Here is a 21,849-nt window from a genome sequence, read left to right as displayed (position 1 = left end):
TGACAATGGAGGTGGAGGTGAGTGTCTTTGGGCTTAGACTTACTGGAGTGTGCGGTGCCTCTGAGCATTTAATTCAGAGAGCTGGGTTTGCTGACGCACAGTGCTTGAACTGAATGCCTTCAGCTTGAGGCTGATAGTAAAGAGGCATGCCCTTTGAGCGGTTATTAGCAGACCTAAAAGAATTTTGCAATATATCCTGATAAATAACTGTACATATCCTGGTCAACCCTGACCATTTCTCACTGGCATTACAACTTGTCAACTTCCTTAATAAACCCTTGAATCAAGCATTTTGTCTGTGTATTTTGGGTAGTCATTGCAATGGATATTAGAACCTAGAGAGGTAAAATAGAGAACATTAATTAAGATATCAAAAAAGGTAAATACTATTACATACATAATCCTGTGGTAGCAAAGAATAATCTATGAGTGGACACATAGGCAGACATGTAAGCTGAAGTGGTGTGGGTGGGCAAAGAGGACCACACTTACAAGTATATATAGGTTTGGCAGAGAGTATTTGTATAAGTGTACATGTTTTTGTACGTGCCGTAAACACATCCATGTATACAGTAGAGTAAACAGAGGGCAAAGTGATGAAAACTTCTTAGATATAACCAAATACCTTGAAGGAATGAGTCACTGGGCTTGAGAGCATAGGACTATAGTCTCAGGGGACTGCTAAGTCAATTGGCATCATATTGTTCACCAAGACAACGTTCTACATCTTACTATGGTGTGTAACAGTTAGGGGTCTTAAAAGCTAGTGAGTGGCCACATAAGATGCAATTATTGGTCTCCTCACCCTGAGCAAAGAAGAGTGAAGAAAATCAAAGCCTCAAGGAAATAACAAGCACAAAGAGCTAATGGACCACATGAAACAACCTCCATTACCCTGCTATCAGAACTGGATGATGCCTGGCTACAATTACTGACTGCTCTGATCAGGACCATAGAAGGTCCTGGAAAGAATGGGAGAAAAAATGTAGAACAAAATTCACAATAGAAAACAGCCTTACTGGCTTGATAGACCACTTATACATTCTTCAGACTTGAAACTGAACTCACCTTCAGGGATCACTGGGCAGCTGAACAATACACAGGCCTATAAAATGAATCTTAACATTACGGAGGAGTGTACTACTCATCAGAACAATTAACTATGGGAAACCCAAAAGGCAACATTTGTCCCAAAACAGAGTTCAAGAGGCAGGACGTATTTGAATTGGATCAATGACAAGGGGAAGCCAGAGAAGAACTGGCAAGAGTGTGCTTACATTAGATAATTGTGACTAATGTCACAAAACAAAATAAGTACCAACTGCTGAGTGAAAATGACTTTGCTCTATAGACACTCACCAAAACCACAATGAAAAACAATATGTGTATATATGTGTGTGTGTATACGTTTAAAAGTGACCAGGGAGGAAGAAATTTTTACTTTTTATACATAGAATATTTTGATTTTTACTATTAACACATATTGTTTCTGAAAAAAAAAAACATTAAACCATCTCTAATACCTAGAAACATCTGGCTGAACTGCAGTAAAATCTGCCCCCTTCATTTCAATTTAAGAATACAAAAAAAAACCTCTGCACCTGTAAAAGACTATCATTAGCAATCTTACCAGTCTTTGAATTCTTACCATCATTGCTGAATTCCTCAACAGGGGATGCTGATTCCGTATACTCTGGGACTCCATTTGTGATCTCAACAACCTGAAGCCTCCTGAGTCTGACTAGGTCAGTATTTTTCAAGCCTTCCTCCAATTGTCTGACCACCTCTTTTCCAGGCTGGGACGTCAGAACAGTTATCTGGAAATAAACCCAAAATCAATGTGTCTCCTCTCCCTGACACAGTGAGGACGACAGCAGGTTACATCTAGAGGACGTGGCAGAAATCTGTGGTAATGGCTACTGTGTGTACTGTAAATAGGTAGAGATGACTTATTCATCAAATTTCATTTAACACATTCTGGTAGGACAGAACTCTTCCAACCGGACTAAACCAGCCCCAGAAAGCAATCAGGGAAAGGCTATACCTTTGTTTTAGTCTTTCCAGATGGCTGTAAGCATTGGCAGCATCTCTTCCACTTAACATGCTTTGACTTGATGAGGAAAAAAGGAGACAGGATACTTGAATTCTACCCACTCAATGTGTACATATTAGGTTTCTTTTCTGTGGTGGGGCTCTGGTGTCATCTCCTCAGACTGATTTATCTCTTGGCTAACTAAGTCTGGATCCACTTGAACTATTTCTCTTGGTTTTAAAATGTATCTACCTTTGACCTATACATGAGGGGTCTTCAAAAAGTTCCTGGAAATGGGATTAAAGATTAAAAAAGTAGAAAATGTTTTTGTCAACATAAGCTCCATCAAATTCAAGGTACTTTTGTAGGTGATTATAGCCATTTTGTCCATTCCCTAAAAAATGGGGGGGCCTTGTCAATAGTCTTTTTCTTTTTTATGTTAACTGTGTGCCCTTTAAAGGTTTTTTTTTTTTTAAGATTAGGAAACAAACAAACAAGATTAGGAAACAAAAAGAAGCCAGAAGGAGCATATCAGGATGGTAAGGTGAAGGCCTAGTGATTTTTCATGGAAACTTTTTCAGAATTGCCCTTGTTTGATGAGCAGAATCTCTTGTGTCAGTTTTCCAGTGAAGGTTTCCCTGATGTTTTTCTGCTAACGCTACTGCTAACTTTCTTACAACAGGTGTTCATAAGCAGATGGTAGAGTTCTCTGGCCCTCCAGAGAGTCAATAAGCAAAATGCCTTGAGCATCCTTGCGGGAAACTAACACTGGAGGAAATATGATGAGGACTATATTCCCTAACTTAGAGGAAATCTGGAAAGCTGATATTCCATGGTATGAAAGCCTCCACTTTGGGAAGTTAGAGGTAAAGTCCAAGTACATTATCCTGCTTTAAATGTCATTCCCACAGATTCTCTCTCCCCTTAACAGCTCTGCTGCCTTAAAGTTGGTTATATCTCCCTTTACAAGCAGACATTGTCTTTTTTGCTTTCATCCAACCCCTCTTGCACCTTTCCCCAATACAGGTATTAGGTTTCCTCACCTGTGAACTCAGGGACCTCAATGTAAATACCACCCACCTATGACACATGAAACTACTGAATATGCATGTCTTATGGCTACCTATAAATGTCCCAAGATAGTAAAGGTTTTCTCTCACTTCTTCCAGTTCTGCGTGGTCCATCAAGAGGAGTTGAGGTGAGCATGCTACCAAAATATGTGTCTGACTCCTTTATTGTATTCTCTCTCCTATCTTTCTTAACCTCTATTGACTTTACTATAATCTGTAAATGTTATTACCTTACATTTGCTTCTTCTGGCCCTTCAGTTGTTGGAGGCTGGTTTCCTCTGACACATCCTCCCAAAACTATTGTCATGATCTTTGCTTTTGACAGATCTGCTTTTGCTTTGACTTGGCCACTTACACCTCTGGATAGCCATTGCTTTGATTGTGCTGTGTCCTCAGGATCATACTGGCAAAAGCTACGTTTCATCTTCTGTTTTAAGTCTTCAGAGAAATGCTTCAGAAGATTGATTCCATTTGTTTAAAATTTCCATAGAGCTCTTCTATCTGCAACTGATCAGGGTGCAACAGTTACATCATCTACCAAACAGAAAGCTTGCCTAATTTTAATTTTCCAGTTAGAATTGTGTAAATGGAATCAATTGATATGTCTAGTACTAGCTGTTGGTTCTGTGGCTAATTTTAGGCTCTCTTTAAAGAAGGCGTGGGTAAGATTGTTTCCTTGAGAACTGATGTGAGTAGTTTTTGCCCCATGGGCTTCATCTTCAACAGCATGTCATCCTTTCTTAAATTGAGTTATCTGTTTGTAAATTGCTTCTTCCTTTGGCAGTACTGGCTCCATAAATACTTTATAAAGCAGTAATGATTTCATCAGGATTCCACCAAGGCTTTACCATAAATTTGATGTTTTCTCTTGCTTCAATTTTAGCAGAATTCATGTTGCTATGATAGGGTTTGTTTTCTTTCTTTTAAATTAATGTCTCATCCTTTTTAGTACCTCAGATTTGATCCTGTTCAGGTATATTATAACAAGTTAGCATGCATCTATTTTGGTGCAAAACAAATTTGAAATCCATGTACAGTTTCTTTATAATACACATGAACTTTTTTTCTTCATGAACCTTTGAAGACCCATTGTACATTTGACCTGAAGAAATACTGTGGTATTTGTATATGACTTGACTATTTTGTTATGTTGGAATGAACATATTGCATGTTTCTGCAAGAACTTTTATCCTAAACTTTAAAACTCTGGAAGGCAAATACTAAATATATAAAATTCCTTTTGTACATAGTTCTTAATTGATGAAGGATGCAGATAAAAGCATATTCACAACCATTTTATCGGGAGTTAAAACAGATAGCCTGTCGTTCTATAGTTCAATCACATCAAGCAGTGTTGGACAGTTGCTACCACAGTTTCAGAGCATTCTTTTCCTTCCTGAACTCCTTGACATCAGCTCCCTTTTACCCTCCCTCTCCACTGTACCCCCTCCCAAAACCCTTATTCTATTTGCTATCCCTATAAGTTCAACAATCCTGGGTTTCATATACTGAAAAACAGAAAAATATTTAACAAAAATTCAAGGGGGTGAGATAAATCCCAATATGAACAAATAAAATACAGAAAATGTTGAAAACCAGATCAGGCCTACTGTATATCAGAGGGGAGATCAACTAACAAGGTTTTAACTGTTCAAGTCAGGTTTATCCTTTTGATTTTATATGTCACCTCTCCAATGCACTCCCTTTAGTGACCACTTTCCTTCCATCCCTCTATTATGGATAGAGGGAAATCATGGGATGCTTATTTTCTATGTAATTCCCACAAATGTATCTTGAGCTCTGTGTTAGTCTGGGTACTTTAGAGAAACAAATCCACAGAAACTCGTGTATAAGAGAGAATTTTATATAAAGGTTAAGTGCACATCAAGAAAACATCCTAACCCAGTGCTGCCCAAGCCCACAAGTCCAACATTAACCCATATGTCCAATCCAATCCAAAAAGTCCTCCTCCACCTCACAAAACAGACTCAATGATGCTGACTGCAGGAGGAAAGCCGAGTCAGTGAATGTGTAAGCATCTCAGCACTGACAGGGGTCTCCACACAGGTGCTCCAGCACCCACGGCTGCACCCGGGTAGGTCCATGCAGCTTCTCCTTGGGGAAATATTGCAGGAAGTGAGCCTTGCCAGCGGAAACAGAGAACTGGCCAAGGCAGCTGCACCCTAGTCTGACCATTAGAAAGCAAGAGACCTGAGAACTTGAAAGGTGAGGCTCACTGAGCCATTTATCCCTCTGCCCTTCAATTAACCCCACATGTGTTTACTGGCCAGGTTGGCACAATAAACTAACTACCTCAGGCTCCCACTGTCATCCATAGCCTTCTGCAACCGGATTCTCACAATTTAGCCTCTGACACTATTCCCTCATTCAATTTCAGATGATATGATTTACAATCTTTTGGTGATTGATGTTGGTGTGCTTCTTTCATGTGGACTTAGGTGGCATCTAATTTATGTGGCTGCTTGTTTGGAAACCAGATGCTATTTTATCTGATAGCTGGGCACCATCTAATTTCTTTATCACATTTTGCTATCGCACCCATATCTTCTGTGTTCCTTTCCTGAGGGTGAGTGTTAAGCAGTGCCAAAAGCATAGATATTTTAAACTAATCTATTTGATGCTTAAGTTAACCAAAGTCTGAAAGTGTTTTAACTTATACTCATTCATAGGCAGTCAAGATTTACTTACATTTTTAAAAGCTTTGCTTGTTTAAATCTTTTTTAAGATTTAAACAAATTTTACAGCAAATTCTACATTTGTTAATCCAAAGCAAATTTACTCAATTTGATACTGTAAAATTACAAATGTTGATTTATGTAGCTATAATTCTCTTATATAAAGTACTAATGGTCATTTTATGTTAGAAAACTATGTGCTATGTAATAGAAGTATTGAATTTTACACAAATAATGTGCATGTTATATGTATTTTTTCAAACTGCAACCCACTTATGCCTTTGTTTTCTGTGTGCTATATGAGTGTTATGTGAGTGTGCATGCAATTTACATGGGTGTGTTATTTGTGGGACTATGGTATAGTTATAATTTTTAAAGCTTATAGTTATGCCTTAAACTATAACTAAACTTTAAAAGTAGCTTAACTGGTTTCACCCAACTATCTAGTTGATAGGTTTCACGGAAACACTTGAAATAGATTCTTTCAGAAAATAATACAACTGATGCATTTTTCAGTCGCGTTCGCTGCCTTTCCCTCTAGCTCACCAAACTCCAGCTGAAAGAGAAGGCGGCTGTCCAATACAAAGCCTGCAATTCAACCTGTGGAAAAGTACTCAGGAAGCAGCTGCTCACAAAATCCGCTTGCAAGAGCGCGCCCTCTACTGGACGGGGTTCGGGGGAGACACAAACCTCATCGTTACAGGCCTGAGGCACGTCAGGAAATTTAGGCATCCTAAGTCCATCAACTTCTGGCTTGAAAACTTCCCTTCCAGCGTCTGCGGTGAGAAATTGCTCAGAACTTCAAAACAGATCTGTGCATCTGGAGTGCAGCAATTAGTGCTTGGCAGGAAGCAAGTGAGGCCTTTCTGGTTGGCTTTTTTGGAGACACCAACCTATATGAATCATGCATATGCCAAAAGATACTCAGCTAACTGGTCCCATATGTGCTCAAGAATCCACTATGATGGGAAACATTTCACTCCTACAAAACAAAGCAAAACAAATCCTATTGATAGTTTTTTATACAATAATTTTATTGTGTGCTTATACAACTTTTATCACAATCCATACATACATCAATTGTGTAAAGCACATTTGTACATTTGTTACCCTCATATTCTCAAAACATTTGCTCGACTTAAACCCCTGGCATCAGCTTCTCATCTTCCCCCCTCCCTCCCCACTCCCCGCTCCCTCATGAACCCTTGATAATTTATAAGTTATTATTTTGTCATATCTTTCACTGTTTGATGTCTCCCTTCATCCACTCTTCTGTTGTCTGTTCACCAGGGAGGAGGTTATATGTAGATCCCTGTAATCGGTTCCCTTTTTCTACCCCCCCCTATTGATAGTTCTCCCCCATACTTTAAGTGAAGACCAAAAAAGTCATGCTTGGTTTACGGATGGCTCTGCATGATATGCAGGTGCCACTCGTAAGTGGACAGCAGCAGCACTACAGCCCCTTTCTGGGATCTCCCTAAAGACAGTGGTGAAGGGAAATCTTCCCAATGGGCAGAACTTCGAGCAGTGCACCTGGCCGTTCAGTTTGCATATAAGGAAAAATGGCCAGATGTGAGATTATATACTGATTCATGGGCTGTGGCTAATGGCTTGGCTGGATGGTCAAGGAATTGGAAGGACCATGATTGGAAAATTGGTGACAAGGAGGTGTGGGGAAGAGGTATGTGGATAGACCTCTCTGAATGGGCCAAGAAAGTAAAGTTAATTGTATCTCACGTGAATGCTCACCAAAGGATTACCTCTGAAGAGGAGGATTTTAATAATCAAGTGGATAAGATGACACACACTGTGGAGACTGGTCCTCCTCTTTCCTCTGCCACTCCTGTTATCGCCCAATGGGCACATGAACAAAGTGGACATGGCGACAAGGATTCAGGTTATGAATGAGTGCAGCAACATGGACTTCCACTTACCAAGGCTGACTTGGCCACTGCCACTGCTGAGTGCCCCATTTGCCAGCAACCGAAACCAACATTAAGTCCAAGATATGGGACCATTCCTCGGGGAGATCAACCAGCAACTTGGTGGCAGGTTGATTACATAGGACCACTTCCATCATGGAGGGGACAGCATTTTGTTCTTACTGGAATAGACATCTACTCTGGATATGGATTTGCCTTCCCTGCACGTGATGCTTCTGCCAAAACGACTATTTGTGGACTTACAGAATGCCTCATCCACCGGCATGGCATCCCACATAGCATTGCTTCAGATCAAGGAACGCACTTCACAGAAAATACAGTGCGGCAGTGGGCCCATTCCCATGGAATCCACTGGTCGTATCATGTTCCTCATCATCCTGAAGCTGCCGGCTTGATAGAACGATGGAATGGACTCCTAAAGACACAATTACGGCGCCAACTAAGTGGCAACAGCTTGCGGGGCTGGGGCAATGTTCTCCAGGAAGCTGTATACGCTCTAAACCAGCGGCCAATAATATGGTGCTGTGTCTCCAATAGCCAGAATTCATGGGTCCAGGAACCAAGGGGTGGAAGCTGGAGTGGCACCACTCACTATTACTCCTAGTGATCCCCTTGCAGCATTTTTGCTTCCTGTCCCAGCAACCCTGTGCTCCTCAGGCCTGGAGGTCCTGGTCCCGAAGAAAGGAACTCTCCCACCTGGAAACACAGCACGGATTCCACTGAACTGGCAGCTGAGAATGCCCCCTGGCCACTTGGGACTTCTCATGCCTTTGGATCAACAGGTCAGGAAGAGTGTCACCGTACTAAGTGGTGTGATTGATCCTGATTACCAAGGAGAAATTGGACTGGTACTACATAATGGATGTATAGAAGAATATGTCTGGAATCCAGGAGATCCCACAGGCTGACTCTTAGTGTTACCATGCCCTGTTATTAAAGTAAATGGTAAGTTGCAGCAACCCAATCCTAACAGGACTTATAATGACCCAGACCCCTCAGGAATGAAGGTCTGGGTCACCCCACTAGGCCAAAAACCACAGCCAGCTGAGGTGCTTGCTGAGGGCAAAGGTAATACAGAATGGGTAGCAGTAGAAGGCAGTTCTACCTATCAATTACGACCACGTGATAAATTGCAAAAGCGAGGCTTGTAATTGTCAATGTATTTTCTTTGTATGTGATCATTGCATATATTTCCTTTGTTCAAGTATGTTATATCAGATATGACTCAGTGTGTTTTCATCTATATGTATGATAGATGATTGATGATAAATATAAGTGTGATTTCATTAATATCTGGAAATTATATAAGTATGTATTGGTAAAGAATTGTGTACAGGTGCCAGGCTGGCAAGGGGTGGATTGCTATAGTTTATTGTGCCAGCCTGGCCGATAAACACAAGTAGGATTAACTGAAGGGCAGAGGGATAAATGGCTTGCTTGTTCTGTGCCTCAGTTTAAAGGGGTACACTACCTGTGGGATGCCTAGCCTGTGGACTGTGTCGCTGTAAGTTGAGGTCCCTTTAAGCCCACACGATTGGAATGTTCATCTCTGGAGCTGGGGACTGACAGTTGATGAGAGTTGGGGACCTGCCCTGCAGTTTGCTGCCTGGGTATATATAGCCCAGCTCTCTCTACAGAAGGGGACTAGTAACTGGCAGCTCTCAAAAAACTTGAAGGACTGTTAGTGTCTCACTGCTTTATAACTTAACTGTTAATTTCTTGTATTATCTATCTGTATATTATTTAACGGTTTATTTATTGAATTATATATCCATATTTACAAATATATTTATATATAATTACTAGCAATCTGGTTTGTCTCTCTAGAGAACCCTGTCCAATACACCCCCCCCCCTTAAGGGGTCAAAAGGTACCTAACTAAGTATAGGATTGTGAATGGAAAAATAGGGGACAGAAACTAGGTATTGGCAGTTTTTTAAATTTTCATTTGCAGGATTTTTTTAAAATATAAATTCAGGAACATAGCATTAACACAAGTCAAAATGTTTCAGTGAACACATTTCAGCAATTCAACTTTATAACAATATTAATAAAACTTGAAAAAATTCCTGGACAATTTCAGCCTTTGGATTAAAAAGCAAACATAAGAGCGACCAGCGAAGGCGGCACGTTGGGTGACCTGCCAAGATGGTTCGCTACTCACTCGACCCAGAAAACCCTACAAAATCCTGCAAATCAAGAGGGTCGAACGTCCGGGTCCACTTCAAGAACACCCGTGAAACTGCCCAGGCCATCAAAGGCATGCACATCCGGAAAGCCACCAAATACTTGAAAGACGTCACTCTGAAGAAGCAATGTGTGCCTTTCTGACGGTACAATGGTGGTGTTGGCAGGTGTGCCCAGGCCAAGCAATGGGGTTGGACCCAGGGTCGGTGGCCCAAAAAGAGTGCTGAATTTTTGCTTCACATGCTTAAAAATGCAGAGAGTAATGCTGAACTTAAGGGTTTAGATGTGGATTCTCTGGTCATTGAGCACATCCAGGTGAACAAAGCCCCCAAGATGCGCCGCTGGACTTACAGAGCTCATGGTCGGATGAACCCACACATGAGCTCCCCCTGCCTCACTGGCATGATCCTGACTGAGAAGGAACAGATCGTTCCCAAACCAGAAGAGGAGGTTGCACAGAAGAAAAAGATTTCCCAGAAGAAACTGAAGAAGCAAAAACTCATGGCTCGGGAATAAATTAAGTTTAAAATAATAAAAGTTAAAGCGCTAAAAAAAAAGCAAACATAAAAGAAAGTAAATTTCTTACTGATGGCAACTAAATGATGTTTGTAGCATTTTTATAATGCAATAGATTCCATCTATTTACTATACTTTCCTAAGTTGCCGCATATGCAAGCGCATGTTTTTGTGGTTGTACTGTTCCTGTAAGCATGCTATCAAAACACATTAAACTTTGGAAAAAAAAGGAAACAACACAAGACTAATGAGAATGTGCCTATTTCTAATACTCCAGAGGTCTTGCAATCATAGCCTATTGATCTTGTGATTGTTTTAGCAAGATTCCTATTTAAGCTGTGTTAATCTGGATAGACTAGAGAAACAAACACAGGAGACTTATATGTATGTAAGAGAGAACTTTATATCAAAGAGCACTGCATATTAAGAAAACATTGCAGCCCAGTTCAGATCAAGTCCATAAGTCCAATATTAGCTCATATATCCAATACCAGTCTATTAATTCCTCTTCAGACTTACACAACACATGCAATGATGCTGAATGCAGGAAGATCACAGGCCAGTGGATCCAGAGGCGGTGGAAGCATCTCAGCATTAGTGTGGGTCTCCACGTGGGTCCTCCAGCTCCAAGGCTCTGGCTCCATCAATGTGGCTTGTCAATAGGAATGTCAAGCAGAGAGTAGGTGTCCCACCCCCAGGGAGGAAGACAGGAGTTCACAGAATCCTAGGAGAAGGCCATTGCCCACACAGAGGCCTCATTGACATGCTAGATTCCACCTCTTTGCTCAAGTTGACAGGAGATTATGCAACTGCCACATAAGCTTTGAAAACCTTTGAGTACATACTATTCTTTGATAAGGTTTGCATGTTCTGACATAGTCAGCAGCCAATCAAAAAGTTTTGTTCAGCACTCCTGCCATCAAGTGGATTCTGACTTAGCAATGAGGGCAGAGGACAACTGCCTCTGTGAATTTTTGAGGCTGTAAATTTTTATAGGGTCAGAGAGCCTCATTTTTTTCCTGCAGAATTAATGTTGGGTTCAAACTACTAACCTGGCAGTTAGCAGCTCAATATGTAACCCACTACACCACCAGGGCTTCTTTTCTTTGTCCATGGTTCTTGATAAAATTATAAAATATAGCACTTCAAATCGTAGTTGATTGGAACACTGATTTACTAGGTAATGATGCACTGGCTAATTTTAAAGTTGTCGCTTGAGCCTGCATAAACTCAAACAAACTCACGGCCATGGAATCGATTCTGACTCAGAGACCCTATAGGACAGGGGAGTTACTGCCCTGGTAGGTTCAGAGACTGTAACTCTTCATGCGAGTAGGAAGCCTTGCACTTTCTCCCCAAGCCTGCATAACCAGCTGTTAATAGTGTTCTGACTTGTTTATTTTTGAGATTGCCATGATTTTACTAAGAGCATCTGTAAATTCTAAAGGGTATCTGAGTAAATATAAATACAAACACCAAAATCTAGAGGCAGATGGCATATGCAAATTTTATTTTTATTTCAGTTTTTACTAATAATCTACTTAAGTCCATATACTAAGAACTGCACAGGTTATGAGAAAAAGAAACATGTCCTCTGCCTTGAGGGAACTGAACACTCATTGTGTTCAGGAATTTTACTCATTGTGTATGAATCAGAAAACAATAGATGGCTGATAAATAATGAAGCAGGAACTGCCATTGAGTCAATTCTGACTCAGAGTGACCTTATAGGGCAGGGTAGAATTGCCTCTGTAGATTTCCAAGACTAATTCCTTAGGCACGTGGAAAGCCTCCTCTGTCTCCCTTGGAGAGGTTAGTAGTTTTGAACAGCTGACCTTGTCATTAGCAGCCGAATGAGTAACCCACTACACCACAAGGGCTCCTACTGAAGCACCTATGTGTCGTGAATTAGGAAGCTGGCTTGAAGTCCTGAACGGCAGTACCTCTTACCTCCAGGGCAGTGTAGGTCAGAGCTGCACGTGTGGGCATATGTCTGCTGTACTGTTTGAACTGCTGAAGTCCGTCCTCTACTGCCAGTTTCAGAGAAGTGTTCTGTGGTCGGAAACAACCTTCTGTCTGTACCATGCGTAGCTCTGAGATGCAGGTCTGCAACCTAGCAAAGTTCCCTTTCACTTGCTGCAGAGAAAAAGGAATCAAAGATACAAATTTTCAGTGACCCATGTTTCAGAGTAGCTGGCAGACTCACCTCATTATCAATTACTCCTCAGGAATGCCTTCCCTTCCTGAAGATCTCGTTGACCAATATCTACTTAATGGTTCTACGCACTGAATTAAAACTTCTACTACATTAGACAAATGAAAATTAGCAGCTCAAACGAGTTTGATTATGTGGAGTTATTGGAAGCTGAACAGGAAGTTTCCATTTACATAGTCATTCACCCAAAGGAAGGTGCAGCCCCTGACTGCTTAGTATTACTTTTGGCTGGCGTCTAAACTGGTGGCCTTGAGAGTCCCCTATATTTCTCACTAAGTCAAGACACTGGGGACTTCTCTATTCAAGAAGCTGTTTTCTCAGAAGCAAAATTTTTTGGGTACTCTTGAAATGGCAGAATATTGACTAGTTAATTTTGGTACAGTGACTGTATTCTTTCCATCTTTTTTCATTTACTTATTTATTTTACTGAGCTATAATCAACATACCACACACTTCAGTAGTTCAATCATTGCTACAGTCAACTTTGGAACCTTTTCTTCCTTCTTGTATCCATTGATGTTGACTCCCTATTTCCCCACCTCAATCTTCTGTGCCCCTGAACTACAAAAAAAAAAAAAAAAAAGCCAAACTCACTGCCATTGAGTCGATGCCCACTCATAAGACAGAGTGCCTCTGTGGGTTTCTGAGACTGTAACCCTTTCCAGGAGTAGAAAACTTCCTTTTCCCCTTACAGACGGTCTGGCGGTTTCAATCTGCTGACTGAGTGGTTGGCAGACTAATGCATAACCATTATACCAGTCATTAACCCAGCTACTGTCTTCATACATCCACCCATCCTGGTTTCCCTATGCAGATAAACATACAAAACCAGGACCTCAGTAACAATGACCATATAAAACAGAGAAAGACTTCAATCGAAGAGAAAGTAGAGAATATTAGAATTTTAGAATAAATTTACATTGGGTTCAGAGGGTGATTAAATGACAAGGTGTTATATTTCAGCATATACAATGCTGCTAAAACCCACTGTGCAATGTTCTTTGTCTGTTATTAGGGCTGCTAACCTTCCTAGTCTATGGACATTGGGGATTCAACTTGGACTCAATTCACATAGGGACTCTCTAAATGAACTTGGACTACTATTATCATCCTTAGCTTTTTGTGAACTGGGTCCTTAGAATTTAGGCACTGGTTCTGTTCTCTTCTTTGGATTTGGATCTTACTGTTTACAATCCTGGATCACAAAGCCTGGTGTGCTTCTTCCATATGGACTTGTGATTCCTTACTTAGACAAGTGCTTGTTTTGAGACCCCAGAAACTATTTTTTTTTACATTTTTTTCTTTTTTTACATTTTATAGGGACTCACACAACTCTTATTACAATCCATACATATACATAGATCAATTGTATAAAGCACATCCATACATTCCCCGCCCCAATCATTCTCAAAGCATCCGCTCTCCACTTAAGCCCTTTGCATCAGGTCCTCTTTTTTTTCCCCTCCCTCCCCGCTCCCCCCTCCCAATGTGCCCTTGGTAATTTATACATCGTTATTTTGTCATATCTTGCCCTATCCGGAGTCTCCCTTCCCCCCCTTCTCTGCCGTCCATCTCTCAGTGAGGTTACACGTGGACCCCTGTAATTAGTTCCCCCTTTCCAACCCACTCGCCCTCTGCTCTCCCAGCATCGCCCCCCCACCCCTGGTCCTGAAGGTATCATCCACCCTGGATTCCCTGTGCCTCCAGCCCCCATATGCACCAGTGTACAACTTCTGCCCTATCTAGCCCTGCAAGGTAGAATTTGGATCATGGTAGTTGGGGAGAGGAAGCATCCAGGACCCGGGGGAAAGCTGTGTTCCTCATCGGTACTACCTCGCACCCTCATTGACCCATCTCCTCTCCTGAACCCCTCTGTGAGGGGATCTCCATTGGCCAACACTTGGGCCTTGGGTCTCCACTCTGCACTTCCCCCTTCATTCAATATGGTATACATATATATATACATATATAGACACACACACATATATACATATACACACATATATCTTTTTTTTTTCATGATGCCTTTATACCTGGTCCCTTTGGCACCTCGTGATCACACTGGCCGGTGTGCTTCTTCCATGTGGGTTTTTTTGCTTCTGAGCTAGATGGCCGCTTGTTCACCTTCAAGCCTTTAAGACCCCAGACACTATCTCTTTTGATAGCCGGGCACCATCAGCTTTCTTCACCACATTTGCTTATGCACCCATTTCCCAGACACTATTTTTCATGATAGCTGGGCACCATTTGATTTCTTCACCACACTTTGCTATGGTGCCCATGCCTTCAGTGATCTCTTTATGTCGGTGAATACCAGGCAGGGCTATGTCATAAGAACATTTTTTTTCTTATATTAGGGCTATCATAAAGTTAGAACTCTAAATTCGTTCATATGACTATGGTTTCTGTAAGTCCCTGGTTATTATTTTTAGAGACATCATGGTCATCTTATTTTAGTACCTCATAAACCATTCTGATGGGGCTTACTATAATTTCTATTGATAGAAACATTGTTTTAGTCAATAAAGCACTGTTGAGTAACAAACAATTGAGTAACTGTTTGTTATACATGTGTAGGACTTCTTAGTAGACATGAATAGTGGGTGACTAGACACTTGTTACACATGCCATAGAGAGTTGGATATATTGCAATATTTTCAGTACTACTTATTTATGAAAGAACCATGCCTGGAGGACTAACATATGTCACATAAAGGTAGAGAGTTAGTCAAAACAGCAAATATATGTTAGTCCCATGTCACCATTCCCTGGGCTCCTCAGAACAAAAGGTTTGTAGCCACCCAAACTAAGACCATGGACCACTAAATTCCCTAACCTTGGAATAGTGATTGTCTGCTTCTTTTCCCATTAGGGCATCCCAGCCTAAAGTTCAAGAGGGTACTTCCTGTTTCATTCCAGAAGCAAAGATTTTGATATGGTTGATCAGGCAACAGATCTCATCTTCTTTTAGGAAAACTTTTTCTTAGGAAGTAATCAAATACAATCTGATTCTAGTTTAATGCTACTTCTCTCAGGGATACAGGTTTTGAATAAAATTTTGAGATAAATATTTTTGGCACTATTTGTAGGCATTCCAAGTATCAACAGCAGGTGAGGAGTGGGAAAGAATTATATTTTGGGGCGTGGAACCCTTCCTGATGAAAGAACATAACTTAGCAATATTGGCAAAGCACAGAAATGCATGAGCTACAATATTGTCAGGGAACACAGACTGCTTAAGTCGATACCTGCCCCACTCAACTCCATAGCTGCTTACTTTGCTCTTCTAAAATCTCTAAGGAAATTACAAGAAATAGGACATAATTTTTATACATAAGATACACTTGAAATCTAGATAGGAAGATAAAACCACTCAAAAAAAAAGAGCAAGAGAGAGAGCGCAAATCAGACCATAAATATAGACAAGTGGCCTTGAAGCATGTCTTTTCATGCACCCCCTAAGAATATTATGAAAAATTATATATTCTTTTATATATTTTAAGTAGACATATAAAGTATTTTCTCTCCTAAGTATGAGTAGTTGCTAAGGTTTCAGCCTCCAACATATTATAAATACCAACATTTTAAAATAAAACTATGACATTCTTTAAACAGAATCCAATGGAATCTAAATACCTTGTGATTTGATACTGAACAACATTCAAGTAAAACAGACATGAACAAGCTCTTTTCTTTCAATAGATGACATTTATAATGATCCTTTTACTCCTTGAACTCCGGTTTCCATTTCATTTTTTCCCCAAAGAATTTTATCTTTAGTCAGTAGAATTTTATGCCTGGCAATCTTTTATTGAGCATCCTCTCAGATGTCTCTAGAAAAAAAAATCTCTAGATTGCTGTGGTTGTTACATAATTTCAATGTTAACTTGTTAAAAAGAGTGAAGGGGTGGCACCTAGCCTGTCAATCAGATCACACCTTGATGACCTCATTTGGAGGTTCCATGGAGATAAATGCTCAATGGAGGCCAGACACACTCTCCCCGTGAGGCATTCCTGTTGACAAGACAGATGGAGCTATGCTGACGGAGCCACGTGGAGACCCCCACACCAGCGCTGAGATGCTTCTATCACCACTGGATCCACAAGACTTTCCACCCACTGGCCTGTGATTTTCCTGTATTCAGCATCATTTTATGTGTTGTGTGAGTCTGAAGAGGAATTTATAGACTGGTATTGGACACATGGGCTAATATTGGACTTATGAACTTGATCTGAACTAGCCTGGGATGTTTTCTTAATATACAATTGTTCTTTATAAAGCTCTTTCTTATATACATATGAGTGTCTATGAACTGTTTCTCTAGACAACCCAGACCAACACAATTTGAAAATTGAATCTTCCCATGACTACAGGTTCTACAGAGTAAAAGTATATTGTAGATTGAGTTGTTATTATAATATTGCTTATATACAACTGACCAAAACAACATATACTAACAACTTTGATAATTGCTGGCTTTAAGCATAAACATAAACTGGAAATGCAACTCTTACTGACATGGGACGGTCTAGATTTTTTTTTTTACTTCAGATATCTTATTGCAAGAATGACTCAACATTTAGCACTGATCCAATTCCTAGTTTTTATTATAGTGCTGAGAAAGTGTTTTCATAAATATGAGATAGGATGTCAATAAAATTTCAAATTCCTTCAGCATTATCAAAAATAATATAGCCAGCAATAAAATTATTTTAAACAATCTATCATAAAGGTAACTTACTTTAGCAGTAGTGAAAGTCATTTACATGTACAATGTTTTGAATTGTTCTTTGTTTGATGAGTGGAAGTTTTTAATACATTGTATTATTCTAGAAAGACTAGAGAAACAAATCCACAGAAACTCATATATGTATAATAGAGAGTTTTATATCTAGGGTAAGTGTACATTCAGAAAGCATCCCAACCCAGCCCAGTCCAAGCCCGTAAGTCCAACTTAGCCCATATATCCGACACCAATCTACAAAGTCCTCCTCAAACGCATAAAACACACAATGACGCTGAATGCAGGAGGATCACAGGCCAGTGGGTAGAAAAAGTCTTAGAATCCAGGGGCAGTGTAAGCATCTTAGTGCTGGCAAGGGTCTCCACAAAGCTTCTCCAGCACCCAGGGCTGCATCAGGGTAAGCCCATGTGGCCTCTCCTTAGGGATGTCCTGCAGGAAGTGAACCTTGCCAGCTGAAGCAGGGTGGAAAAGGCAGAAGCTATTGGTGAGTTTCAATAATCAAAACAAATGAAAATAAAATTACTAAAAATTGAGACATCAGTGGGGTAATGTATTTAAATATTTATTTTAAATAAAAAACATAAATAAAGGACAACAAGTCATTTAACATTAGTAAACCAGCAAAGTAAGTGGAAAATAGGTTCAACAAAAAAAATAAGGTATCAACAATGATACATGAGTATATACGGTAGACAATATTTTCAAATCTTGTTAGAAGTGCATCTTCTTTTCTTAAAGATTTTTATTCTACCCCTGGCAAATACATCAATAGGCTTTCTATCTGATTTTTCTTCATGTTAGGATTTTCATTTTCAAAATTAAAATACTTTGTTTATTTTTTCTCATGCAAAACTGTCTCATTTCAGAAAATTTTAAAGTAGAAAAGCATTGTAATTTGTTGACAAAATTGACAAATACACTATTATTGTTGGTTCCTCCTAAAACTCTATTCAGAAGAAAGTAGATATATATTTAATGGCATTGAAACAGTTATCTTCAGGTTCAGTGTGAGTACTAAATCTTCCAAGGTAGATGCAACTTAAATAACATAGAAGTCTACTTCTACCCAATCTAGTACCAGCATAGTAACTCCATGATCACTGAAGAACATGTCCTTGGTTTCTTGCTCTGCCTTCTTCCATCTCACTACAATCTTATGGTCCAAGCTGTCTTTGAGTAGCAATCCATCCTGAAGGCTGCAGGCCTGGATTTTCTTCAGCAAGTACTTCAAGTCCGCCTCACTTTCACCAAGCAAAGTTGTGTCATCTGCATATTGAAAGCTATTCATAAACCTTTCTCAAATCCTAACACTTCATTCTTCTTCGATCATTTGCTCTGCATACAGATGGGAAAAGTATAGTGAAAAGATACAACCCTGATGCACATTTTCCTTGGTTTTAAACCATAAATCTTCCCTATTCAGTTAGAATGACTGACTCTTGGTCAGTCCATCTCATCGAGGGTGCGCCTCTTTTTCACTCCCCCCTCTACTTTACCAAGCATCATGTCCCTTTCCAGATAAAGGGGTCTCTCCTGATAACTTGTCCCAAACACATGAGACAAAGTACCTTCATCCTCTCTTCTAAAGAGTATTTTCCTTCATCCAAGACAGATTTGTTTGTTCTTCTGTCAGTCCATGATAATCTCAATATACCTTGCCAGCACCATAATTCAAACGCATCAATTTTTCTTTGGTCTTCTCTATTAATTGTTCAACTTTCACATTCATATGAAGTGACTAAAAATACCATGGTTTGCATCAGTCTTCAGAATGACATCATTGATATTAAACATTTTTAAAAGGTTGCATGCAGCACATTTGCCCAATGCAATATGCCATTTGATTTCTTATCTCCTGGTTCCATGAGCATTAATTGTGCATTCAAGCAAGATGGAATCCTTGACAACTTCAATCTTTTCTCCATCTATCATAATGTTATATGTTGGTCCAATTGTGAGGGTTTTGGTTTTCCTTACCCTGAATTTTAATCTATACTGAAGGCTGTCAACCTTTATATTCAAGCAAGGCTTACTTTGATATATCATCTGCATATCAAAGGTTGTTAATAAGCCTTCCTTCAATCCTGATACCACATTCTTCTTCATACAGTCCAGCTTCTCCAATTCTTTGTTCAGCACACAGACTGAATAAGTATGGTGAGAGGATACAACCCTGATGTACACCTTTCCTGATTTTAAACCATGCAGTAGTCCCTTGTATTAGAAAGACTGTCTCCTGCTTCATGTACATGTTTCCTATGAGCACAACGAAGTGTCCCTGGAATTCTCATTCTTCTCAATGTTGTCTATAGTTTATGATTCACAGTCTGGTGCTTTTTCAGAATCAATAAAACACAAGACATTTTTCATATTCTCTGCTGCAAGCCAAGATCCATCTGACATTAGTATCGACATCCCTTATTCCAGGTCCTTTTCTGCATCTGCTGCTTAAATTTCTAGCACCTATTTGTCGATGTATTGCTGCAATTGTTGTTACATGATCTTCAGCAAAATTTTACTTCAGTGTGATATTAATGATATTATGCAGTCATTTCCATATTCTGTTGTGTCACTGTTCTTTGGAATGGAGGGAGGGTACAAATATGGATCTCTTCAGTCAGTTGCCCAAGTTGCTGTCTTCTTAAAGCCGTTGATGTTATAATCCTGTTGTTGTTGTTTCTGCTGACCACACCCATGGTGCTTAATTTTGCATTGATTTTGGTTTGGGGCTATAGCCTTATGCTTAGCTGGTCTTCATATGTGGAATTCTGTAATATCTGAATGTGAATATCTTCAGAAAGAATGTGTAGTTTTCTTGAGTCAAATGCCTTACAGTACTATTAACCCAGGATCATTTTAAACTTTAATTTAGGGTTTACCAAGTGAACAGGTAAAAATTAGATTCCAAACCCACATGTAAGTTTCTTAGCAGCAATTTCCTTTTCATTTCCACTCAGCTCAGATCAGTTAACAAATTTTATAGCCAGCTGCTTTTACCAGTGGATGAATTCACTGGATTTCATCTTTTTACTGAGAGTATATCATTTTGACAGGTCTTAACTTTTGCCAAGTGGTAGTTGCGACTCTTTTCCGTAAGTGAGCCCAGGACCTTATTTCCTACTCCCTAGAAACACAAGGCTAAGATCAGCAAGAAAAGACATGACTTTTACATCTGTTTAATATTGCAATTTATTTCCAGGTTTCTCCTTCTTTGGTACCCAGAGATATCCTCTAATTTTTTAAGATATCACCTCTTCATTAAAAAGAAAAGTTTGTATGCTAGCTAGCAAGTATGTTATTATGTAGCAGAAAGTTGTGTTAGATATTTGCCTATTTAGTTATAGGCACCCTCTACATATTAACAATATTAATTTCATGGTAATCATATGAGGGGGTACTACCCTCAAAAACATGGCAATTTTTTCCAAAGCTATATATATATATTACAAAACAGCCTTATCACCTTCAAAGTACTCTCCATTGCACTTAATGCATTTGTCAAATCTGTGATTTCCATTCTTGGAATCATTCAAACTCATCTATTTGGATGGCTGACAGCCCCTCTCTTGTTTTTTTCTTCAACTCTTCTACGGAGTGAAATTGCTGTCCTTTCATTCCCCTCTTCATTTGAGGAAACAAAAAGAAGTTGCGTGGAGTGAGATTAGGTAAGTAAGGTACGTGAAACAAGAGAGGCATGCTGTTTTTTTGCTAAAAACTGGCACACTGAGATGGCTGCATGAGCAGTTGCATTGTCTGGTGGCAAACTCAGTCCCTTGTCTGCCACAAATCAGGCCTTTTTTTGGTCTCACATTGTTACATAATCTTTTCAGAACCTCTAAGTAGAAAGTTTGATTAACAGTCTGACCCAGTGGAACAAACTCCAAATGCATTATGCCCCTCACATGAAAAAACAAATGAGTATTGTCTTGATCTTTGATTTCACTTGACAAGCTTTTGGTGGGCAAGGCGATGATGGCATCTTCCACTGGCTTGACTGATGCTTGATTTCAGGGTCGTAAGAAAAGCCCCATGTCTTGTCATCAGTAATGACCTTGGAAAAAAAGTCTGGGTCGTTTAAGAGCTGTTTTTTCAAAGAATGGCATGTTTCCTGGTCAGTCAGAACCCGAAGCACAAATTTCACAGTGCCCCGTCTCATTCCCAAATCTCCTATTAAAATTCGCTGACCTAAGCTTCAGAACAGTCCAGATAACTTCCCCGTCTTCAATGTTCCACGTCAGTTTTCGAGCACAAGACCACTTACTTTGTTGACATTTTCATCTATTGGGGAAGTTGACAGATAATCAGAACGAGGTTGTTACCCGTCTACATTTCACCTCTTTTGAAACAAGACAACCACTCGTACACTTGAGTTTTTCCTATAGCACTGTCCTTGTAAGTTGTGTTCAACATCACAACAGTTTCTGTGGCATTTCTCCCCATTTCCC

General features: G+C 39.8%; 1 protein-coding gene across 1 annotated transcript in view; it reads right to left on the bottom strand.

Annotated features, from left to right (window-relative positions):
- The window catches only part of M1AP (meiosis 1 associated protein), a 119,381-nt gene that overhangs the window by 73,254 nt on the left and 24,278 nt on the right, over positions 1-21,849 (bottom strand). The window contains exons 3-4 of the mRNA XM_075556898.1: positions 12,395-12,580; positions 1,649-1,817 (exon numbers count right to left, since the gene is read on the bottom strand). Coding sequence (XP_075413013.1) covers positions 1,649-1,817; positions 12,395-12,580 — 355 coding nt within the window. The remainder of the gene's footprint in view (positions 1-1,648; positions 1,818-12,394; positions 12,581-21,849) is intronic.

The sequence above is a fragment of the Tenrec ecaudatus genome, chromosome 8 (genome assembly GCF_050624435.1).
Source record: "Tenrec ecaudatus isolate mTenEca1 chromosome 8, mTenEca1.hap1, whole genome shotgun sequence".
In the NCBI taxonomy this organism is placed as follows: domain Eukaryota; kingdom Metazoa; phylum Chordata; class Mammalia; order Afrosoricida; family Tenrecidae; genus Tenrec; species Tenrec ecaudatus.
This window is presented reverse-complemented; position numbering and strand designations above follow the sequence as displayed.